The sequence below is a fragment of the Podarcis vaucheri genome (assembly GCF_965113315.1).
Source record: "Podarcis vaucheri genome assembly, chromosome: 17".
In the NCBI taxonomy this organism is placed as follows: Eukaryota; Metazoa; Chordata; class Lepidosauria; order Squamata; family Lacertidae; genus Podarcis; species Podarcis vaucheri.
Genome location: NC_138755.1, coordinates 41,639,126 through 41,665,229, shown reverse-complemented (window position 1 = coordinate 41,665,229; position 26,104 = coordinate 41,639,126). Strand labels below are relative to the sequence as shown.

The following is a 26,104-nucleotide window of genomic DNA, read 5'->3' as shown; positions in this document are numbered from 1 at the left end:
TAAAACCAAGTTAAAACATCAACATTGTAGGCAGAAACAGCTGGAATTGGTATTAATAGTGAGAGGAATGTCTGGGGTAAACAGATACATTTTCAATTGTTGGTGAAAACAACCAAATGCAGGGAGATTGTTCCTCATGGTGGGTGCCATCACAGAGAAAGCCCTTCTCTGCACCATGGTAAGATGTCTACAGGTTGTGGCAGGGTTAATAGGGCTTCCTCCACAGATGGAAACAGCCAAGTTAGTCTATATTGGGAATGCCTGGTTATGAGATTTTTAGAACCTTATCAACCAGGAGTAAAACCTTGAACTTGGATCAGTAGCTAGATGGTGCCCAGTGCAACTCTTTCAGAAGAGTTGCATTGAGCAACCTGGTCCCTGCATTCTGCAGGAGTTGCAGTTTCCAAACAAACCTTAAGGGCAGCTCCACATAAAGTCTTTTGTAGTAATCCAGTCTTGAGGTTACCAGTGCACAAATCACTGTATCGAAGCTATGGTGTTTCCTGCTTGGCAGGGGGTTGGACTCGATGGCCCTTGTGGTCTCTTCCAACTCTATGATTCTATGATTCTATCCCTATCCAGGAATGATCACTACTGACAAACCAATTGAAGCGGGCAAGAGGTATTCCCTGCTGGTGATGTCGCTTGGGCCTGCCGTGACAAATCCAGGAGCATCCCTCAGACTGTTCCTTCAGAGGAAGTGTAACCACTACCAGAGTTGGTTAACACCCCAACCTTCAGATCCAAGGACTGATCACTCACAGGGGCTGTTGTCTTTTCAGGATTCAACTTCAGTTTACTGGCCTTCATCCATCCTACCACTACATCCAGGCTCTGTTTTGGACATGACAGACACTCCAGACACGGAGCAGCAAATTAATGACACCTTGCCCTAAATCTACTGATGACTGCTCCCAAAGCTTTAAATAGATGTCAAAGGTAAGGTAAAGGACCCCTGGACGATTAAGTCCAGTCAAAGGCAACTATGGGGTTGCAGCACTCATCTTGCTTTCAGGCCAAGGGAGACAGCGTTTGTCCACAGACAGCTTTCCGGGTCATGTGGCCAGGTTGACGAAACCGCTTCTGGTGCAACGGAACACCATGACGGAAACCATAGCCCACGGAAATGCTATTTACCTTCCTGCCGCAGCAGTGCCTATTTATCTACTTGCACTGGAGTGCTTTCAATCTGCTAGGTTGGCAGGAGCAGGGACCGAGCAACGGGAGCTCACCCCGTCATGGGGATTCGAACCGCCGACTTTCTGATTGGCAAGCCCAAGAGGCTCAGTGGTTTAGACCACAGTGCCACCCGTGTTAAATGGCATTTGTCATGGTGCCGAGCACCCCGTGTTTACCCAATGCTTCTCTCTGGCACAAACCCTGCAGGTAGATATACGCACCACTTCCCATCCCCTTTGTTTTTTGTGAGAGGAGTGAACAAAACGGCTTACAGTTGTGAAATGCCACTGCTTCTGCTACCCTCAGAGCACAACCCCGTATTTCTCTTTCACTGCCGAGTGGAGTGAGACAGATAAGGTTTCAGAATATCTGGTACTGTTTACAGAACAAGAAGCCGGACTTCCTCCACTGGTGACAAGTTGCTTTTAATAAGATTTCTAGAGTGATGCTTTCAACTCACCCAAGTACTTTTTACCTTATTTCTTGGGCTGGAGTGCCCTCTAGAGTCTTTAAGAACCTCCTGCAGTCCTTTGATTGCTCTTTTCATTGCAATCTTTCTGTGTTCCTGAGACAGTACGCCCTTGTCTCCAGAGAGGGGCCCTAGCATATCACTGGGCTTACTCTGCCAGATACTTCTAGCCAGATATTTTGCCCTGCCTTTCTTCCTCTTCTGTTTCCTCTTGCTGCTGCTTTTGCTATTTCTGTGATTTACACAGCAGCTGGGAGAGTGTGGCGAAACCAGGTTGCTGGGAATTTCTGCATCCTGTTCGGTGGCGTTTATATCCATCCGGGCTGAGTGTGGCATGGCCGTGATTCCCACCCATGCCCAACTCTCTACAGAAGATTTAGCTGAGCAGTGACCCATGAGCGAACCCTCTGCGAAGGAGCATGTCAAAATGGGTGTGATAAAAGCCATAAACTTCTCATTGGCAATTTTCATACAGCACGAAAGACAACCAAGGGTTTCTTGAGTAAACGAGAACTGGTGGGGCAGCCTTGAAAGGGCTGCAGAAACTGCTGTCTGGGGACCTTATATAGGAGGACGGTTTGCTCCCACTTTACCCTCTTGGTATATTTCCAAATAAAGAAAACATTACAAAGACAGCGCAACAGTCCTGCGCTCTCTTCTGTAAAGGAAACCCTATAATACTGGGAAGCGAGGGGTTTGTAACAATACCATAATTAAAACAAATCCGTTTAAAATCTAAAAATCTCAACACAGCTAGCCTAATTAGCATATTTCTTTTATATATTTAAAAGCTATCGTTCCGGAACATGTCCTTCACTTTAATTGGATCACGTCCCAGTAAAATGACATTTATCACTGTGAATGCCCTCCTAAATAAATATTTTTCCAGCTTTTCTGAAAGCCCCCAGCCAGCTAATCATTGGGATGTTCAAAGAGACGGCACCACCACAGAGAAAGCCCTTTTGGCGTCACCCTGGCTGTATCAAATGTCATGGGATACATCAGAATGAGATACAGAGAGAAATTAAAGACCATCCCCTAATTAAGCCTTACAAAAACAACACTCTTTTAAACAGAAAAAGCATGTAAATGAACGGCTCCCCATGTTTTTAGGTAGAAGCAGAGTGACCAAATGTAAATTTTGACACTGAAGTTTGAAAATATGCCTTCATCAGTGGATCATTTTAAAGTCTGCCTAGAAATAACACCCAGACCCCTACCTGCCTCCAGGTATCCCTGCTAAGTTAGCTTTGCTGTATATTGTTTCAGCATCACAAACGACAGCTTAATTATATTTGGAGAGAAGACGAGGTGGTGGGAGACCTCATTCTGAAAACACTCAGGTTTCACTTGGGATGGAAATCATGGTATTAGGTTATGAATTTTAATTTGCTTTCAGACTCAGATTCCCACTGTTTGAATTTGAGATTAATTTGCTCGACTCATTATGAGAGAATGTACATGAAACTGAAATTAAACTGATTATATATAAATACAGTTGCCATAACACTCTATTCCTTTTTCCTGTTTAAGTTTCAGATTATGTCTTTGCAGATCACATAAAATACTTTAAATATTTAGTCAAATATTTATACATTCAAGGTTGCTATTGCCAATTTCCAATTGCAAGTGGGCCTGATCAGGATTGGGGCTACAGTGAGATAGTCATAGCTTTTTAAAAACAACAACAACACCACACTTTTCTCTCGCGAGAGAATCAGAATTAATTAAAATGCTATTGGTGGAGATATTTCAGTTTAGATACGAAGAAGAGAAGAAGGTTTAGAGTTTGTGCTTTCTTCAGACGAAATGGGTGTTCATATCACCACCAGTTAAGTCAGGATAAACCTGAAGTTGTGGTTTCCCCCCAGTGTGCTTCACATCGCTTCCCTTTCCCCCAGCTGTTCACATCAACATATCTTAATTAGTATCAGATCAGTTTCTGTTTGTGTGCACACCAAGGGGAGTGGATAGGGCAGGAATGTCTTCACCCCATGCAAAGGTGTTCACATCTTGACTGGAGACACCTTGGACCGTCTTAAGGACCAAACAGTGTGAAGCTGAGTTGAGAAACAACTGAATCAAACTGGATATTTTAGCTGAGTTTCCGGCATTTCAGGGGGTTGGACTAGATGACCCGCGGGGTCCCTTCCAACTCTACAATTTTACGAAACTGTAGTATTTCCAAACCAAGGGTACATGTGCATTTTTGATGAAAAAAATCCAAGCACCGGAAACACAGTAAGTGCACAGTGAAATGTGTGGACACAGTCAAATACCTTTCCTAACCTGTTCGGTTCTGAAGAAAAAGTTACCGAACACATGGGGGATTTATATATAAAAAATGTCTGCCTCATTTTTATAAAGGCCACAGCTCATGTAAAGGGAGATTTAAATATTAGGGACTGAGAGTTTTCAGAAAAGCTTGGGTCCGCTCCCATTAGCATTCTCTGTCCTCGCCCCCCTGTACTTTTACTTCCCCGTGATTTACATGTCATACATTCCCCAACCTGTTGCAGCCTCGCTACTTCTTTAAGGTAAAGGTAGAGGGACCCCTGACCATTAGGTCCAGTCGTGGCCGACTCTGGGGTTGTGGCGCTCATCTCGCTCTATAGGCCGAGGGAGCCGGCGTACAGCTTCTGGGTCATGTGGCCAGCATGACTAAGCCGCTTCTGGCGAACCAGAGCAGCGCACGGAAATGCCATTTACCTTCCCGCCGGAGCGGTACCTATTTATCTACTTGCGCATGACATGCTTTCGAACTGCTGGGTTGGCAGGAGCAGGGACCGAGCAATGGGAGCTCACCTCATTGCAGGAATTCAAACCGCCGACCTTCTGATCGGCAAGTCCTAGGCTCTGTGGTTTAACCCACAGCGTGTTATTGCTCCTGCACTGTCGATTTCCATATGAACCAGCCACCTACTGTTTTATTACTGTTTTCAGTGCAAGTGGCTTTGACCTTGCAGGACAGCGTTTCTTTTGTTTTTTAGGCTACTTCTCAATGCACAGCTTTGTACGTCCACACACATGTGCTTCAACTGAAAGCCAGTTCCCCAAACCTTCCCTTTCCAGGCAAGGAGGGGCATGACTATGATCGTGATATTCCCAATTTAATGCCCTTCTCTCAGGAGCACAGTTCCCCAGCCCAGCCCAGGCCCTTACTGAGCATGAAAAGGCTACACCTCCCACCAGGGATCCTTGGGCTCAGAGAATTATTGTGTATGGGTTTTTTGGTGTGATTTCCCCACCAGCAGCAGCCAGTGAAGGCTTTCTCTCTCTCTCCCCTTCCATGCAAGTAAAAAGGATAATAATAATAATAATAATAATAATAATAATAATAATAATAATTTTTATTATTTATACCCCGCCCTCCCCAGCCAAGACCGGGCTCAGGGCGGCTAACAACCAATAATAAAAACAAGTTGATTAAAATAGAATTTAAAAAAAGATTAAAATACAACATTAAAACATTAGGATGCAGCCTCTTCACAGGAGGAGAAAGGAAAAAGAAAGAGGGGGAGGGAATCAAATTGGCTCCAAGCCAAAGGCCAGGCGGAACAACTCTGTCTTACAGGCCCTGCGGAAAGAAATCAGATCCTGCAGGGCCCTGGTCTCATGAGACGGAGCGTTCCACCAGACTGGAGCCAGCGTTGAAAAGGCCCTGGCTCTGGTTGAAGCCAGTCTAACTTCCTTAGGGCCCGGGACCACTAGGGTGTTGCTATTTATGGACCTTGAGGCTCTCCATGGGGCATATCGGGAGAGGCGGTCCCGTAGGTACGAGGGTCCAAGGCCGTGAAGGGCTTTCAAGGTCAAAAGCAGCACCTTAAATCTGACCCTGTACTCCACCGGGAGCCAGTGCAGCTTGAAAAGCACTGGGTGAATATGCTCCCATGGCAGAGACCCCGTGAGGAGCCTCGCTGCAGCATTCTGTACCCGCTGGAGTTTCTGGGACAGCTTCAAGGGCAGCCCCGCGTAGAGCGAATCACAGTAGTCAAGCCTGGAGATGACCGTTGCATGGATCACTGTGGCCAGGTCGAGGAATGATCTATTCATTAACTCACAATGGGGGTGGGGAGATTGGCTAAATATCCCAAAAAATGCTAGCGGTGGGAGAAGCCCATCTTTACCAGGGATGGCTGGGGACAACAAGGTTCCTGCTGGTGGGGGAACAGATTCCACTACAGAGTATTTCCTTTTGGATCCAGCCTCTTAATGGAGGGATTGCACCATTAACTTGTATTAACTTGTCTGCGGAGATGGGAAGGTGTGTATGCATGCATGTACTTGAATAAAAAAAAAATAAGAAGGTCTATGCCGTACACATCACTAAAGACCCTCCCACTTTTTATTGCGGTTCACAGGGGCATGTCACATGGAATGCTGTGATAAACAAGGGAGATACATCATTCTATTCTATACAGTGCGCGCCATGAGCAGCAGTTGCTTTTGTGAAAACTACCGGGACAGTTGTACCTTGGAAGTCGAGTGGAAAATGTTGTGCAAGTCCGTTTGACTTCCAAAACTTTCGGAAGCCAAAGCGTGGCTTCTGATTGGCTGCAGGAAGCTCCTGCAGCCAATCGGAAGCCGTGTGTGATGTTTGACTTCCAAAAATAGTTTGCAAACCGGAACAGTCACTTCTGGGTTTGCGGCGTCAGGAGCTGATTTGTTCGTCAACTAAGCTGCTCGAAAACCAAGGTACGACTCTATTGTGATACCTCACCAGAGAAAGAGGCGGGGGGATTGCATAAGTTCAAAGTGCCCAGCAGCCAAAGTCCTCGAGAGCAATGCTTTGCTATTTGGTTTAATTTTATTTCATATACAAACAAAGTGGCTCAGGAGCAACAGGGACCACAGGTGAATGTGAACGTCTGGATTTAGTACAGCTTAATTTTGCTGCCTAACTTCTTTTTTGAAATAAAAACAAATTGTAATCTGAGACTGGTTTCTCTTAGTGTAAATGTGCTTAAGGTTGGTGGAGGAAGAGTGGTTTGCTCTTCCGAAGGAGTGTGTAATCCTCTCACCTCTGGCCATGTTTCATCCACAGTAGCCTTAAATTATCTATATTTCTCTTCACCTTAATTTGACAGTGGGTATGTTTATGAAAAAGCACATGAGGGTTACCAAAGCATTGCCTTGAAAGGGACTAACACACATTTTCCAATATGATACCCAGAAAAAACAACAACACATTTTAGGGTCCCCCCTGAAATTATAGAAAGAGTAGGGTTGCCAGATCACACCCTGAAGATTCCACCTAAGCCCTGGTTTCTCTGAGAAGCAGAGAGGGCTCTCCTATTCCCGCTTTTCCTCCTCAAGTGTTGCAGAGCGAAACAAGGAGCCTATTTGCTCCAGAAGATGGGAAGGGATGAGTGTGAGGGGGCAGAGGAGGAACAATGTAGAGAAGCCGCCTCTTGATATTTTTTGATGTTGCTTCAGAGCTGTTAACAGATGGGATCTTCGAGCAGCAATCTGGTGCTAGGAGGCAACTGCCTTTGCTAAACATTTCGCGCTTGTGTTGACAAAGGTGATAAAACTATTCCAAAGACGTGCATTTCTTACAACACTATTCAGCTGCTGCCTAATTTCTAAGCTTGGAAATCCAACTCCACTCAGCTCGTAATGATCATTTCAAAGATGAGGCTGGATTATGGTGCCAAAAACTCATATCTGGTTCAAATTTTAATCCAAAGCAAAGAACACTATCAATCCTCTCTCCAAAAACCTTCATCTCTCCAGGTTAAGTGATGACGCCCTCATTTGCACACCCGAAAAGCGGGGAGTGAGAAGGACGGCTAATATGAGAGATTCAACTTCATCATTCCCGAGGGCATCAGGAAATGGCAGCTGGCGGGTGCTGGGAGAAGAGCTGGACAGCAGTGGTGAATTTTGCCCTCACCTGGCTTTTGACCCCCCCCCATGACAAGAGCTTTTAGATGGTTTTGCCTTCTGCGCTGATTTGCCACTACTCAAAACCCTTCCCTGTCCCACATACCATCTTTGTGGCTCCATCAGCAGTTGACCAGGACCACCGGGAAAGTAGCTTTCCCAGCATCACTGACAGGTGTCAGTAGCACTGGGAAAACATCATTTCCCAGGGCTCCTGGCACCTCGCATGCAGCCGGGGAAGCCTGTGGTAGGCCAGAAAAGAGTGAGGGGAGAAAGCCCTCCCCCCTTTCCTTTATTCCACCATTTCAGCTGCTATAGCAGCAGGGTAGGAGAATCAGAAGGAAGGATCACAGAGAATGAGGGTTGCCAGATCATCAGGGATGTGGCAGGATGTGTGTTGGGCCTGAATAGATCATCTTATTTCCCTAGATTTCTGAACCCAATTTTGAGCCTGGTTCTCCTCATCACATTTTAAGCAGAGAATTTCCCACAGTCCTCTGGAGAGCTGAGAGGCATCCATTTTGGACACAGAGGATGATGGTCTGGGCACACATTATGCAGAAGGTTTTCACCTTTACAAAGCCTTCCAAATTGCTTTTTACCTGGGATAACAACACTTAGCAGACTATATCACTCCATAATTGCCCATTTCATTGCTAGCAATGAAGCTTGACAACCTCCATTTCTTGGCACCAGAAGTTGACTATAGAAATATTCTGCCTCACTCCCCGCCTCATCCACGCACTCCCCCCCCCCCAAATCCCTGCTGCAACCACAGCAATATTTGTGAAAACACATGCTAAAAACTAATAAACATTTTTAAAAAATCATTTTCGCTTAATGAAAAACAGTGCATAAAGCACTTTTAAAAATTCTCCATGGACATAATTTAATCCAAAGGAACGAGGTGTAGCACATTTCAAGGTCGACAAAGCATTGCCGTTTAGATTCCTTAGTAATTACAAAGGTCATACATATCTGATAAGTCCATAATTACCTCTGTTAAGTGACGCTGAACTGTTTATATCACCAGTGATGAAGGATGACTCCGACTGCTTTCGGACAGTGTCATTCCACATCCTGCGAATGCGACTCTGGAGAAGGGCAAAAGGAAGGGGCAGAAAGTGAATCTCAACCAGAGCATCTACAGCCGCCTTTGCCAACCTTCTGCTTCCCAGATGGTTTTGAGTACAACTCCTATTCACCTGTATATACATGCAGCTCCCGCTATCTAGACACTTCTTCTATGAAAATTCACTTATCCAAACATGAGGAATTAGTACCCAAACCTTGCTATAGACATCACAGAGTCAGATATCCAAATAGCTGGACCTGTGTGCAGTACTGTAAACAAATAAGCAGTCTTAAACAGGTCTTTCTTTCTGTTTTTTGCTGGTCTGCAGCCTCTGTTTTGCCACAAACCATGGTGGGAGGGAGGGGAGAGATCAGACAAGTAAGAGCATTTGCCCCTTCTTTGTTTGCTTCCTGCAAGGTTTCAGAGGGTTTCCCCATCATTTTGCGGTCAAAATTAGGTGCTTGGGAACACATTAGAATTTTCCCCATATGAAATAATGGAAATGGTTGACTCTTTATGCAAACTCTTGCCTAAGTGACGATTTTCTGAGAATGCGCTGTATTCAGCAGTGAGAACTGCGTGTAGTAGTCAGTCACCCCTTGCATATAGCAGAACATGAATCTGCTTTGTCCAGAATCCTGATTCCAACTAGAAGCTCACAAAGGTGCCCTACAGCAATAGATCTTCTATTTTAAAAGCCTTAAAATGCAGACTATATACTAAAGCGCAAATCACTGATAATGGGATCAAAAGCTGAAAGGGATGTGCCCAGAAAGTTCTGTGAGTCCGACTTCCAAAACATTCAGAAACCAAAGTTTGTGAGTTCTGGGCACAACCAAAGCACGGCTTCTGATTGGCTGCAGGAAGCTCTTGCAGCCAATCGGAAGCTGCAGAAGCCCTGTCAGATGCTCGGCTTCCAAAAAGAGTTCACAAACCAGAACACTCACTTCTGGGTTTTGATAATTTGGGAGCCAAAACATCCGAGAACGAAGCTGTTCCAAAACCAAGGTACAACTGTATGAGCTTCCAAGGGTAGCCAAGATGCCAGAAATGTACCATTCCCCACAAACAGGAGTACAGTCAGTGTTCCAGTCATGCAACTGGAGAACAGTGACTCAACTGTAAGATTCAACACATTGAAACTTCTTGTCTGCCTCAAGCACTCAGAAATACAAGCCTCTGAATATGGAGGTTCTGTGTGAATGCACCTGAAATTTCATGGGAATTCCTCCCTTAAAAAAGTAATGGCTAAAAGAACACTGAGCCAAGTTAAGCAAAGGCATATAAGTCCAGGGTGTTTGGTGGGACTAGAGATGGGAAGGCCTGGGAAACCCCCGGGAAAAAATGAAAAAAACAACAACCCAGTTTGATATAGTTTGAATATTCCACACACTTCCCCCCCAAGTTTTACTGGGGTGGGGGAACGGCTTGGGGGGGGGGGGAAACGAAAAAAACCTGGTTTTTCTCTAGGTGGGACACATTATACATTTGAACAGCTATGTGAAGTGGACTCATGAGGTAAGAGCTGCTTTGCAACCTCATGTTTAAGGCTGTTTAAGAACTCACGGATGGTGCAAAGCAGATCTCTTGCTATTGGCAGGGAGAAATGCAATCTAATCTCATGAGTATAAATTTGCTTAGAATCTAGGATAAATTTGGAAAGAGAAGTAGTCAAGTTAAATCATTAACAGCAGCTTTAATATTTTGCGGGAATTTTAAACTCAGTGGAGAACTGGGTTCCTTTATAATGTGAACAATATGTGCTATGTTTTTTGATATATCAAAACCAGGGCCATGAAAATCTGATTATATAACGATAACACCACTATGATGAATGAGCAGCCATCACCATACGTCAACCCGTCACTAAAGTTGGATTCAGAAATTAACTGATCAGGGTTAACAATTTAGATAAAAATCTTGTTCCTAGAATATATCAGATTTTATGGAGTTTTCATGAAGAAATGGATCAAAGGTAAAGAGTTATGATTGTCTGCAAGGCAGCATTTTATGAAATTACTCATTTTGATATTTGGGAATAGTTTTCGAATTACTGTGAAAAAACCTTGTTATGTTCTAGACGATGAGAGAATTGTTTTTTAAGTGCATGACTAGAAGGTAGAGTAATAAACTACATAATGTAGCCATAAAATATATAAGATTACAGGAACATAAAACCTCATTCTGGAAATGTAAAAAGGAATAAGATAATTTTGTGGCATGTGATGCTCTGTATCTGGAAATGCCAGCAGAAGATTAATGTGGTAACTGCAAAGACGACTGAGCGGGTTACATCTTTCTTTGGCCTTCTTAATATTTTTATTTCACTAAGCACATACTCCGTTTATTATTAATCGAATGTTTCGGTTTTCAAACGCCGAAAACCCAGAAGTAATTGCTTCCGTTTTTGAACGCGCCTCGGAAGTCAAACAGCTTCTCAATTTTCTCAATTGAATTTTCTGACCGCCCATTGCGCCTCGGTTGTTAAACCTTTCAGTCTTTGGGAAAGGATTATATTAGACAACTGAGGTTCCACTGCATATGATTCCTTCAGCCTGAAATGTCTGTGCAAAATTTCGGACAGTCACAGATATCCTCACATTTGCTGAATGTGAAAATAAATTCTATGCCATCTCTTCTAAACTTCTTTAATAACAGGATAAAAGAGAGAGGAAATTCTTTAACATACTTGTTCATAATTGGGCTATTTTTATTATTGACAGAATACATCTCACATATCTACAAACATAAGTTTTTTGGAGTAACTTCACGGCTTCTTAAATATGATAATTGTATGATTTGAACCATGTTATTTTATGTAAAATTTCGCATACAAAAGGTGCAAGTCCAGAATACTACATATGGGCTGGTTCCTTTCTGGCAAGATCCAGAAATTGCCAACAGACTTTGGGTCCAGCTTGGAGTCCAGACCCAGGAGCAAGATCACACCTTCCTTTCCCCCTCAACATGCAGCTAAAATTCCTAAGTGTCTGATGCTTCTATATTCATGACCATGTGTAGGCAAACTAAGGCCCAATCGCCTTCTCAATCCGGCCCACGGACAGTCTGGGAATCAGTGTATTTTACATGAGTAGAATGTGTCCTTTTATTTAAAATGCATCTCTGGGTTATTTGTGGGGCATAGGAATTCGTGCATTTCCCCCCTAAAATATAGGCCGCCCCCCCAAGGTCTGAGGGACAGTGGACTGGCCCCCTGCTGAAAAAGTTTGCTGACCTCTGCTCATGACAATATTTAACCTGGGATGGATTGGTGAACTCCTAGGATTATATATATATATATGCAGGTTTTGGTGTCTTCGGGTGTCTTCCCGTGTAAGAGTCGGGGTGTCTGTGCGACGTTTCGATGAGGTCTCACTCGTCATCTTCAGGCTGGTGCTTTCGGCTTCTTGTTACTGGAACAGAGCAGAATCTGGTGTTTGAGTTCCTATAAATACTGTTGAGGGGTGTGGTGTATAGCCTCCAACGTTCTGGGCAGAGAGGAAGTTCCTAGATTAGTGTGCCTTTTCTTCTTTTGTTCCTTAATTACTTGAGGGATATCTTGAGTGATTTCATGAGTGATATTCTGAATACCACTGGGTGGGTCATTAAGTGTAGATTAGCCCTCCCCACAAAAACCGACACCAGAACCAGAGGCACACAGAACGCCGTCACCAATCAACCACACCAGACCCAAACCCAGACCCTCTCCACAGACATATTACAGACTCCATCCAGTAGCCAAACTATATTGGCACCTCCGGATGCTGCACCCCCCTGCAATCCCTACACAGATCTGGCTGGCACAAAGCACAAAACCACAGCTCGCCCCTATACACGAAGCCAAGCCAGAGCACAACTAAATGCAGCACAGCCATCTTCTCAGAAAAACTCTTCACAAGCTCAAGAGGTCAAGACACGAAAGCTTTAGCAACTAATCTACACTTAATGACCCACCCAGTGGTATTCAGAATATCACTCATGAAATCACTCAAGATATCCCTCAAGTAATTAAGGAACAAAAGAAGAAAAGGCACACTAATCTAGGAACTTCCTCTCTGCCCAGAACGTTGGAGGCTATACACCACACCCCTCAACAGTATTTATAGGAACTCAAACACCAGATTCTGCTCTGTTCCAGTAACAAGAAGCCGAAAGCACCAGCCTGAAGATGACGAGTGAGACCTCGTCGAAACGTCGCACAGACACCCCGACTCTTACACGGGAAGACACCCGAAGACACCAAAACCTGCATTCCTGTACCCGTGAAAATCTACGAAAGCATATATATATATATATATATATATATATATAATCACATAAAGTCTGCTTTTCAAACTTATTTATGGATAAGAAATATCTATAAAAAGTGATCAGCTTTTTAGTTTCAAATACAGCTGCTCCAGTATTTCGGGTGTCTCAGAAGCTGAGAAGGCTCTGGCTGAGAGAGGCTGATATTGATGAACTGGAAGAAGGAAAATAAGATTCCATTTAATCCATGGATAGGCAAACTAAGGCCCGGGTACTGGATCCGGCCCAATCGCCTTCTCAATCTGGCCCCCGGACGGTCTGGGAATCAGCGTGTTTTTACATGAGTAGAATGTGCCCTTTTATTTAAAATGCATCTCTGGGTTATTTGTGGGGCATAGGAATTCATTCACCTCCCCAATAGTCCAGCCCCCCACAAGGTTTGAGGGACAGTGGACCAGCCCCCTGCTGAAAAAGTTTGCTGACCCCTGCTTTAATCAATGGGTCAATGAAAAGACAACACTTGCAACTTATGAACAGATTGCTTGTAGACTTTCTTTGGACGAATCTAGTGAAATCTGGAATGTGTTTATAAAGAATGCAGTACGTTACGAATAACTACATTTGCTTTAGGAGTATAACACCATTTATTTCTATAGAACAATGAAGGGAAATGTACTGATTTTACCTACTGTATTATTTTTGCACCTTTATTTCTCACACTTCCCCTCCCTTTTCTTCTATTACTTATATCCTTATAAATAAAATTGATCTAATAAAGTATCAATTAAAATTATATTTCACTTTTCTATTTAAAATTTATCTAAGCCAGCTCACAATGCACAATTCCAAGATACCAACAACCTGACTGAAGGACCCTCTTCCCTGCAGAGGCAGATTTCGGGGAGTGTGACCAGTCAAACTGGGCGCGGAGCCTCGAGGGCACTGCAACTATGAGGTAGAATGGAAAGTCAGAGTCTGGGGTGGTGCCAAAGTTTGCCAATGCACAGGGTGCTGCTGAAATTTGAGACCTCAAGATCCACAACTGTTCCCTCTTAAGATCTTCCCGATATGCCCCATACGCCCTTCGAAAGGGCGATGATTGTGGAACTTCCTTCTGGATCATCTTTGCCATGATAGACCTTCATTACTATCTTTAAGTTCCTTGCAAAACCTGCTTCTCACAAACATTTGATGCCGTTTAAATGTTCTGGTGGCTTGTGCGTTTGTTCCCTTGGAGAAGTGACTTGCCACAGCTGTTTTGGTTTATCTAAGGCATTTTAGAACTGTCTTTTGGGCCCAGCTTCTTTGAATTTGTTCTGAGACTTTGAGCTTGAGATAAGTGTTTGTGCTGTGACAGCCACTCCAGACACCAGAAGAAACATCTCTCAGCTGACATATTTGGGTATGAATTAAGCATGTTGGCTCTATTACACAGATGCAGATCACAACAGCCTTGCTAAGAATTTAATGGTTACTCCCTGTGTGTTTTAGTTCAAAGCTAAATTGGTGAGGTGTCAGATATAATTACATCTATTAGCAGCACAGACTGAATTTGTGTTTCCTTTCTATTGATTAAGTTGTAAGCCGCAGTGTTTTATATGAACTGCCCTTCATAAATCTGTTTCTGCGCATTACTGCATAAAAAGCTAAACCTGGCACTAGAAGCAGATAATGGAGTGTGTTCTCAGTAACTCAGAGTAAACAAGCTAAGGTCAGGGTTTTCAAAGAAGGGTATGTAACCCCCAGAGTGTTGCAAAAACATGAGATGGAGGTGGACAGATTTCAGTTCAAGCACCAGGCTGACTGATTAAATATAGGTGCAAAAGCCGCCTGGGGGCAAAAATCCACTGCAGCGCCTGAAAATAGGATTTAAATCCACCGACAGGAGGAGGAAAATGGCAGACTCTCCAACATTTCAGAGATCAAAATAGGGGCATTTCTGTATATTGCTACCATCTCCACATCCCGAACACTGGCCAGTTCCTTATGACATTGTCTGTTTTTATATTTTACTTACGTTTATTGTGATTTCGTATTTGCTGCCCACCACTTATATGCCTTCCACATGTTAGCAATATTTAAGTATTTTTTAAAATAAATTTTATAAATACTTAAAAATAATTTTGTAAGTTAGATTTTATATTACACAGACCAAAGACAAATACAAATACACGCTGTCTGAATTCAAATAAGGAAACTATATGATCAGGGGTAAAGTAAGAATGACATTGAATGAAATGTACAAATATATGCAAATATACAAGTTGTTGCAAATTTCTCCATATTCATATTATGGGTTATAAGAGACCAGAAAGGTTGATCGTTCATGGGCAACCTAAAATTCCACATTGCACATTGGTTCTGCTTATCCTCTTAAGGTTCACAAATAATTAATGATTTTCTCAGAAATTGCAATAAAGAAAGGGTTTTTTTTTTGTACCAGTTCTCTAAAGTGATTGATGAAGCATCTTTCCAGCCCAATGAAATAACCAGGCATGCTGCTACCAATGAAACTATTAAAAGTTTTCCAAAAACGTCAGCACTTGCTCCCTCAAATAGAGATAATAAACCTAACTTAGGAACCCAAAACCACACTGTGCCCTGTGACGGCATTAATCTCTACAACTACCTGTTCCCAGAAGATTTTTTACTGCTGGGCAGGTTCGTTCGTAGGTACACCTTTCATTGCATTTCCATCAACAGAGCATTACCACTACCCTGAATGTGGACCATTCAAACTGGAGTACAGTAATACCAATGCCATGCCACATTTGACTCAAGTGATCTGACTCCCATTCTTCCCCCATATATGTTTCTTCCACCACATCTTGCATGCCTTCCTCCTACCCAGACTGCCCTGACTCTTCTTCCTCCTCCTCCTGTCCTGGCTCCTGCCTTGCAGATAGCACCAAACACCATCCATCGCTGGTCCACTCTCCTGAGTCACTCCCCTGGTCTCCTGCCTCTATCCCATACTATTCAGACACCTGCCAATCCCTGACACCTTAGGCCCTAAATCCTTTCCCATTTCATAGACCAAAGTGAGGCCAATAATTTTGAGTTCTTATTCCCAAATTTACAACACTTTTGGTTCAAATATCTTCCAATTTCTAAGGCTTCAAGAGACCCCTGTTTACCTTCAAAGACTCTATTGACCCTATAGGATCTGGAAGATTTATGTCTTCTCTCTAACTTCTTACTGTAATCAGATACGTAGCGGAAGGAAATCTTTCTCAGTTTGATAGATTCACTAGTTGCCAGCCCCTGAAGCACCAACTTCATGGCACTGCAGACTAATGAGCACTTTCAACCTTAAGATCTAAATATTCTGCCACTCTATCATGGTTCATTTGCATAGTGCTCTGATGCGTTCATAGGTCTGAATTAAAATACCAAAATGGAGAACTGCATACTGGGCCATGAATCTGAAATGATATCTAGACCAGCACATTGGACTGAGATCTTTCGGAAGCCTATGGTAGCTTGGCAAACTCCATGTAACAAAGAGCTTTCAGTCAATAGGCAGTCTGTTCTTAAGAGAGAACAATATGTGAAACCAAATTTGATAGCATGTCATCCCTGCCACACACCCTTCCATTTGTATGTGTGTAAAAGGTCTGCAAGTCTTCTTTATCCTTAGTAAACCCCTTCTCGCCCCTCCCACCTATCATCCAGTTCCTCCCAAGTAATATCCACCAATCAAAAGTTCATCTTCTTTAAATGCTTCTGAAATGTACAATGTGTTTGAGCAATGCCCAACCTGGAATAGGGCTGAGTAGAATAATGCTCTTCAAAGTAGCCATGGTGCAGGGTAAATTTTATAAATAAATTAAAAGATCACAGCCTGAATTTCTCTACCATGGTCCAAACATTTCTGAAGGCTCTTTTCTATCCATTGTTTGATGTATTCATAGCCTGACCTACACGAAGTTAAAAGTAAAGTGGGTGTTTAAAGATACTAGAAAAACCTAATGGTCCTCTATGTTCCCAATCGTTCAAAAATGAATGAAGTATGTCATTTGGCATGCTGAACATTAGAGTGAATGTGCATGGATTGACTTAGATATGCGCTAAAAAAAGAGAGAGATGCACCTGCTCATCCTCACTCAAGATATTTTACTTTTAAAAAAGAGCGGGGCAGAAAATGCTAACGAAATTTGAGGTTGCATATAACATGTGGACATAGATTTCCCAGGGTCAAGTACCAGAAAATAAGATCTGCTCATGATAAACACAGAGGGTCAGTTAGAGTTAGGATTTGTTGGAGCAGTTATAAGAGGAGTGGGGGCTGGGCCCCAGGAAAGGAGGATTAATAAACTATATATTTCATCAAATGCATATATTGCTTCACAACAATGCTCTCAACCCTGGCCTGACCTGAGGACTTTGACAGATATACATGGATAAAGCAGCTTTGATTTCCAAAACACATACCCTCCAACTCTTCTCCCATGAAAATAGGGACACCCCATTCCATAATGATAATTTTACTATTTATGCCCCACACATGTTACTGGGTTGCCCCAGTCACTCTGGGCAGCTTCCAACATATATAAAAACATAAAACATTAAACATTAAGAAAACTTCCTTATGCAGGATTGGCTTCACATGGCTCAGGGGTCGATTAACTCCATACCCTCCAACATTTATCCAATGAAAATAGGGACATCCTAAGGAAAAATAGGAAATTCCGGGATCAAATCAGAAATCGGGACAGTTTCTCTAAAGTCAGGGACGTCCCTGGAAAATAGGGACACTTGGGAGGGTGTGAAAACAGTGCCAAAATGTTTTCTAGAAACAGTTCTCTAGATCATCGCATCATCATCAGGTCATATTTTTCAACTCACCTGAAAGTGACAGTCAATTGTGTAGGAAGGTGGTGATGAGAAGATTTGATGTGATGATGACATGGCTTGGGGGAAGTAATTCCACACATTATGGGTGGTAGGGATACCATCTTCAGTGGAGAATATCACATCCAACTCAAATAATCTCCCTCGCGCAATTATAGGGCAACCACAACCTGGCGGTGTCATAACCATAAGCAGAGCTAGGTTCTCAGATACTGGATAGAGGTATAATGACTGTGCCTCGGCAGTAAACTATATTGGCATGACAAGCTCTCCAGACCCCCCTTCAAGCCAAAGGAAACTACTTACCTGTGAGCCTGTGGAATATCGTCCTGGTGTCCGTGACCCAGATGTTTTCCCTGAGCCAATGGAGCTCTCTGTACTTTTCCCGCTACAGCAATGCGTACGCAGGCATTTCCCATATTCTTTACGCACCTAAGCAATCAAATGGCAATAGACATGAGAAGGAAACCCCATTTTTCAGCTTCAAAAATTGATTTTGCATGTGCACACGAAGAGAAATGCATTAAAGTAGCCATTGCTTCTGTATACCTATGACATCTGGCAGTTTTACATTTTAACACACACTGAGGACCTAAGGGATTTGTTTCTGAGATGTTCACCAACAACGTCAAACTAAAGTACTGTAATGCAAGATAAATGGGTAATTACATTTATGACTGAAAATCAGTATTACTTAAATTACATGTGAACTGGCACTTAGGTAATTTCTTTTGCTTTCTGGCATGGGTATATAAAAAAGAAAAGTCTATATTACACATCCAAAGAGAAAGGAAAACTTTTTTCAATTTTCTTTTGCCTCCCTGTGAGAATATATGACCTCTGCACCTGTGAATATTTGCCATGGATGGCATTTCATTTTGGACCACCACTCCTCCCAAGTTATATTTTCTCACAGAAATGAAGAATTTTAGACAACACAGCTGATTAAGAGCCATTGGTATTGACAGGCTTACCAACGTGTTTGGAGTTGATAAGCATGGTCCTCAAAAGTGAAAAAGTATGAAGAACAGCCATGAAATGAATGAAAAATACTAAATGACTAAGACTAAAGGTTTGCCCCGACTAGCGTTATTTTGTGCAATCAGCTACAGAGAAGTCTCATGCTTCATCATCACTATTCTTATTCAAATACTCATATCCTGCCTCTCAAGTAACAAATTCTTCCAAACTGGCTAAATAAAAACATCAGCATTTAGTCCTCAGAAACCTTCTCAAAGCTGGTGGTAGACGGCCCTGTTATACTCTCCCCCTGGCAGGGGCAGACTTCTTTTGTGTGAGGTTTCCCCATAAAGCCCCGGCATCCCCAAGCTAGAACTGCGAGATGCTGCGCAGCGCTCTGTCTCGCTGTTCTGGCTTTGGAGACAGCCTTTCAAGCCTCCGCAGGGCAGAGGGGTGCCTTCGCCCCGCTGCGCTGTGGAGGCTTTGCGCAGCTAACCCCGAAGCCTTTGGAGCGCAGCGCGAGTTCCCGCTGCACTCCAAAGGCTTCAGGTGGGTATGCCTGAAGCCTGGAGAGCAAGAGGGGTCTTTGCGCACCGACCCCTCTTGCTCTCCAGGCTTCAGCAAAAGCAACGCATAGCCTCCGGAGCGTGGAGGGAGGCTTCGCGTTGCTTTCGCTGAAGCCAAGGAGCCTGCATTCGCTCCGTAGGACGCACACACATTTCCTCTTCATTTTTGGAGGGGAAAAAGTGTGTCCTATAGAGTGAAAAATACGGTATTTCTCCAATGACCTAGTAATAATTCAGTGGCACAGAACTGAGATGTGTGTGTCTGGGGGGGGGGGGAGACCTTAACACTTGGGTGGAAGGAGAAATAGAATGGAACGCTTGGAAGGGGAGAATAGAGATCTGCAGATAAAAGGGCAGGAAGAAAAACATTCTAGGTCACAACCTGGTAAACACTGAGAAGTTATTTTTAAATACCCCGGGAGCTGAATAAAGAGTTAGTTGCCCATAGACACCAGTGGGGGAAAATAAGGATTTGATGCTACTGATATTGGGCACACATGAGCCCCCCCCAAGAACTCTCACCTCAAAACAAACAAACAAACAAACAAACAAACAAACAAACAAACAAACACAAAGGAAGGGAGAAACCTCAAACAGCCTAAAGATGATTGGGTCTACTCAGTGCGCATGGAATACTGATTAAGGCTTGGAGGAAAACTGGGGGGGGGGATACAACAGAGTGGCTGCAACCCCATAGCTGCCAACTTACAGATTTGAAAACAAGGGACCAGCAGCCTCGAAAATAAGGGATCAGCAGCCAAAATAAGGGATTTTCTGAACACAGGTATGTTCAACTTCTGAGCCCCTCCGAGCCAAAGGCAGAAAGCCCAGCCAGAAGCCAAACGAAGCCTCAAGCGGTGATTCCCACAGCGCAGCAAACTGGCAAAGGGGATGCAGCAAGGAAAACCACCGTCACCTCTCCGCTGGGAAGCACTGAGCAAAAGCGAGTCCCCAGGCAACGCCGCCGGTTTGATCGGCACAAGGTATGCAAGCTCCACCCCCCAGTCGTTCTCAGACTCCATATTGGGTGAGCAACGCAGCCAAGCAACACAGTTGGAGCCTCCCTCCTCCCTGGCAGGGAGGGAGGGAGGGAGAGGAGTTGCTTCCTTTGAAACCCGGGAAATTTAAGGGACATCATCAATAAGGGACAGCAGCGGGACACGGCGCTGGGATAAGGGACTTTACCGCCAAATAAGGCACAGTTGACAGCTATGTGCAACCCTGGAAAGAAGCACTCCACGCTCCACTCCATTTACTGCAGCGTCTCACATGTTTCTATACTAATACTGATTCAAGTCTTCCGGTACTTGTGCGTATGTAGCCAAAACAGCACCATTCCCGCGCAAGGGAGAGCTACTGACTGAACCAGGGGTAACCCCCAGGTGCTCACACGTTCAAGAAAAAAAATTCCAGGGGGAGGGGAACCGCTCCCAAACTCAATGGCACAGAACGTGAAGAGACTGAAGGACTTTTGGGCCATTCTTCAAAGATGTGAAGGGGGGGGGGCAGCAAGGAGATCAGCTGCAACGGTAGCCGGGATGCAAAACTAGCAAACGTGTCCACGCCTCTATGGGGGTGGGTGGGTGGGTGGGAATGGCACACTTGAGAGGGAAAACCCCCTGAGAACTGGACAGGAGAAGGGAATAGAGTGGGGTGGTGGGAACAGGAGGACAGATAACCCTAAGCACAAAGGGCAGAAAGAACGATTTCATTGTCTGGAGTGAGAAGCTATTATATTTAAATGTCTCCTGGGGCTGGAAAAGACAGAGCTGCCCATAGACACCAACGGAGAAAGAATTTAATGTTGCTGAGGTTTGAATGTCCTAAAAACAACCTCCAAACCAGAAATAAGAGCTTCTGCTCTTTCCAACTCAGTTCTTACTTTAGTATGGAACAACAGCAACAAACCTCCGCACAACTCCCTTTCCCCATGTTGCAGGTTTCATGGGGCTGGTGTGTGAGAGAGAAAGTGCCTATGAGAGCCCGGCAATGTAATGCTCACAATTTACCTCAGGTCAGGCTCTGAATGGTTTGCAAAAGACTTCAGGCTTGCAGAATTTTTCACTAGAACTCTGAGACTCATCAACTGGAGCCAGGTGCAAAATAGCGGTTCAGGAAGGCGGTTTCAGAATTGCAGTATGAGGTACTTGGAGCACATATGCAACTGAGGAAGTCGTTTCCCGTAAGACATGGAGCTTGAACACAAATCCTTTCACATGCAAATCTATTACTGTTTTCCCAAGCTTTCCTGATTTCAGTGGCCTCATGGAGAGCAAGAGGGAAGCTTTTTGCTGCCACTATCATTCAACCAGAGACATCACCTGCCAGCAAAGGTCCGTATAGTAAAAGCTCTGGTTTTCCCAGTAGTGATGTATGGAAGTGAAAGCTGGACCATAAAGAAGGCTGATCGCCGAAGAATGGATGCTTTTGAATTCTGGTGCTGGAGGAGACTCTTGAGAGTCCCATGGACTGCAAGAAGATCAAACCTCTAAATTCTGAAGGAAACCAGCCCTGAGTGCTCACTGGAAGGACAGATCCTGAAGCTGAGGCTCCAAGACTTTGGCCACCTCATGAGAAGAGAAGACTCCCTGGAAAAGACCCTGATGTTGGGAAAGATGGAGGGCACAAGGAGAAGGGGATGACGGAGGACGAGATGGTGGGACAGTTTTCTCGAAGCTACCAGCATGAGGGAGGCAGTGGAAGACAGGAGGGCCTGGTGTGCTCTGGTCCATGGGGTCACAAAGAGTCAGACATGACAAAACGACTAAACAACAATATCAATCAACCATTGTGCAGGGATGGCCTGTTCTGTTTTGTTGCCTGAGGCTTACTGGGGTTGCGTGGCTGCAGGCTCTGGGTTAAGGCAAGGGATCGCAAGAGGTCCGCTTCCCCTTGCTTCTCTGGCAGCATCAGTGGTAGCAGGCTATGGGAGAAGCCAGGAGAAGTGGCCAGGGCAGCAAGATCTCGCCGGAACCCATTGCTGCCCTTTGGGATTCTGCTGCCCAAGATGGCTGCCTCAGTCTGCCATTGGGAGTTGGAAACTTGGGATTATCTTTCGCAAATCATCTGGCAATCTACCAGTCTATCTACTGATAAATCCCAATCTAGCTTCTACCCACCCCGGCCTACAAAAACCTCACAGTGTTGCCATGAGGTACTGGACCCCTACTGCAGGTTGCGCCAAAGCTGAAGGAGCAGCTTACAAGAACTGTGCATTATTATCCGTTGCTTTTATCTCCTCATTGCAGGTTAGGCTGAGGATAACTGCTGTTGGTTTAAGGGTTGTTGGGAGAGAGCGAGAGAGAGAGAGACTGCAGAAAGGTTTTAGCAGCCCTGCACTGTTATATTTCAGGCTAGCAGTGGCTAAATTGTCCCCCTGGACACCCTTCTAGGTCAAATCAAGCACTCAATTGCACACAGAAGCCTCATGCTCCATTGACTTGAAAACCAACCGGTTGCCCTTTTAAAATGTTCAAAAGCTAAAAAAGGAAGCTTTCCCCCCACAGGAAGTAAGACCCAAATTAGAGGAGGCCCTCCTGCCTTTGATGCTAACTTTTCTTCAGTCCCCTCAGGTTCAGGTAAGCATCTGCATGTCAGGGAGAGATGGCAGGATTTTATAGCAGGGCCCAGCTTTCTTTTTTCTTTAATTCAGCAGGATTGCAGATATTTTTCTTTCAACAAACTTTAAAGCGTGCATCCTAACAAACGCACATGAAGCATATAGTAAATTTAATATGAAATTTACTTCTTTCAAAAAGTAACAGCGCAGAAATATTTTTTAAAAGGGGGTGGAGGACCTCTCTTAAGAACAAAATCAGTGAGGACACAGTTCTCAAGTTTCCAGTCACTATGCTCCTTGATTTGCTTCAGTGCTTCAGTGAAAAGCCACGGAGAAGTGCCATGAGGTACCATGGGCTTTTTTCTGATCAGGAGACACAGGAGAAAAGTTTAATGGAAAGGAAAACATGCATTAATGTCAGCCAACTAAGGAAGATTGAGGCCAGCTTAACTCCACACCCACCAATATTCTGAAAAACTCTACAGCGACATGTGCGTGAGGCACGAAAACCAGAACTCTCTTTTGTAGGGGCATAAATGTTCTGAGAAATGGGAGGAAAGGTTTCAGCACAGCACTGTAATAAACCAATTATAACCATCAAGAGGAAAATGGGATGATTATCGCTACTTCTCTGTAATTTTGTTTAGCCCAAAGAGCACGCTTGGTGTTCGCATGGATTACTAGGAGCTATTATTATCAGCAGGATTTGTAATGTACTATCCTATGACACATTTTTAAAATGTGGAGAAATATAGAAGAGGAGTTAGCAGAAAGTAGGTGCAGGGCTGGGAAAAGGGATAAAAATGAGTTCATGAGTGTAAGGCATCAAGTGGAGTTCCCAGATTATTCCTATGGTTCAACAATTTCATACGTTACTTGGAGGAAATTTGCAAAGGGAGTATCATAGAATTGGGCACAAGGGTCATCTAGTCCAACCCCCTGCAATGTAGGAATCTTTTGCCCAATGTGGAATTAGAACCCACAACCCTAAGATTAAGACTCTCATGCTCTACCAACTGAGCTATCCCAGACCAAGAACTAATGGAGAGCATTAAGAAGAATAAGTGAGACTTGTGTTGCAAAGTGGAACACCCGTGTTCTTTCCCACTCCCCTTCCTTCCAGTTTTATGCGCTCAACAGTCAGCCGGTGTTCTGTATCCACTGCTCATGCTCAGCTCTCATTGAGCTGGGGGTTTCGTTTTTGTACTTCTGCAAACCTTGGCCTTCCCTAAGCCTGCTCATTCCTCCTGCCTGCCATGAGAATGGTGTCGTTGTGGCAACATGAAGTACCATCACTTGGAGAATTAGTTTGCTATAAGTATGTAGGCTTAGCTGAGACAGTATAGATTGCATTTCAAGATGACATTTCAGAAAGTACAATATAGATGTAAATTGATGTACTGAAGTCCTATGCATATTATCAGCCAAATCAAAGAGAACCTGTGCATTTTGCTGCCTGGAAAGGAGTATAAAATATATCTCTTCTCACCCCCCACAATGCTACAGTCAATAATTTGAAAAGTCTTGTTGTGCCAGACACTGATTCCTACTTCTTAGAGTTGGCTCCTGGTTTTTCTTAAGAGTTAAGCCAGCAAACCAGCAAGTAGGTTCCCTTTGGCCCCATTTCTTTCTCTAATCGTGCTCCTGTTTCTCCCACCGGCTCCACAGACTTTGGCCGCTGAAGAAGTGGGACCTGGCAGCTCAAGAGTCAAGAGGAGGCGTTGTGGGGGTGGAAGAACTCAAACAACAATGCTCAGCTGCTGTCTGCATTTACAAGTCTCTCACCACTGCTTAATGCCATCTATATATGATACCCTGCAACTATAGGCCAATGCAATCCAGACAATAATGGCATTACATATTTTTTGGGGGGAGAAATATGTGCAGAACAGGTACCTCGGGAAAGTTTGCTAAGCCACATAAGATATGCATTCTATCTTCAAAAAACTGAGCACACCGAAGAACCTCTAGAAAATATTTGCCCGTTTTAATAATGAGGAACATAAACTCAAATTTCTTATTATCTTAGGAGTCTAAGAGATTATATCATATACAGCCTTTCCTCTTTCTTTACTGCACATGTGGAAATGAACAGGGGGGTGCTAATACCCTATCCAGCTTGTAAACTTCCCAGGTGTATATTGTTTTTAAATATATATTTTTTATCCTGAGCGTTCGTTAAGGAGCTGAGGGGCTGTATATTTTATTCTCCTGGTTCACAACAAACCTGTAAAAAGGCAGCTAACCTATGCCACACAGTGATCTTCATGACCAAAGAGGGATTTGAAATGAGGTCGCCACTGTCCTAGTCTGACACAATTTCCATTCCTGCACACTGCGTTTCATTTGGCCGACTACTGTTGGAAACAGAATGTTAGAATGGATGGGGAGTAGTTTATAGCCTGTCTTTTTTTTCTGCCAAGGAAACAAAGGTGACGCACATGTCGTCTCCCATCCTGGCACTGACAACACACAGACCTGCTTAGCTTCAGCAAGGTGGTGAACTCAGGTGCAGGGTCTGCAACAAATGAATTCATCTAGCACCTTTAGATAACACCCCTTGAAAAATGGTGGATTGCTACTGTATCAGTGTTGTTGCAAACAGGCCAGGTTAACTGGAGTTCCAAAACCCAGGAAAAAAATTCAGAGGGCATAAATTTGCAGGGTATCCATAACTTCCATATATACCTTATATCAGGGGTTGCCTGGGGCTGACAGAAGTTGTAGGCCAACATCTGGAGAGCATCACATTGGCTGTCCCTGGCTCATATCAACACTCTGTATCCAGCAGTAAAAGGTAAAGGACCCCTGGATGGTAAGGTCCAGTCAAAGACGACTATGGGGTTGTGGCGCTCATCTCACTTTCAGGCCGAGGGAGCCGGCATTTGTCCACAGACAGTTTTCCGGGTCATGTGGCCAGCATGACTAAACTGCTTCTGGCGTGATGGAAGTCAGAGCACATGGAAACGCCGTTTACCTTCCTGCCGGAGCGGTACCTATTTATCTACTCGCATTGGTGTGCTTTCGAACTGCTAGGTTGGCAGGAGCTGGGACAGAGCAACAGGAGCTCACCCCGTCATGGGGATTCGAAGCGCTGACCTTCTGATCAGCAAGCCCAAGAGGCTCAGTGAAACAACAGCGCCTCCCAGCAGTACCCTCTTGCTTTTGCTGCTGGTTCAGACACATTTGGCCTCACCTCTAATGTGAACCGGCCCAAAGTCCAACCATGGCAACACAAAATGCAAGGCACGGTCAGCCAACATTTGCTGTGGTTGCTAGGCAATGAAATAGCCCCATCACTTCTCTTC

The 26,104-nt window shown here is 44.1% G+C and overlaps 1 protein-coding gene across 22 annotated transcripts in view; it reads right to left on the bottom strand.

Annotated features, from left to right (window-relative positions):
• Positions 1–26,104, bottom strand: part of ADGRL3 (adhesion G protein-coupled receptor L3) — a 574,776-nt gene that overhangs the window by 53,397 nt on the left and 495,275 nt on the right. For all 22 annotated transcript variants that reach the window (XM_082206024.1, XM_082206018.1, XM_082206034.1 and 19 more), the window contains 2 exons: positions 18,018–18,143; positions 8,532–8,628 (listed from right to left, as the gene is read on the bottom strand). In XM_082206024.1, the coding sequence (XP_082062150.1) occupies positions 8,532–8,628; positions 18,018–18,143 (223 nt within the window). The remainder of the gene's footprint in view (positions 1–8,531; positions 8,629–18,017; positions 18,144–26,104) is intronic.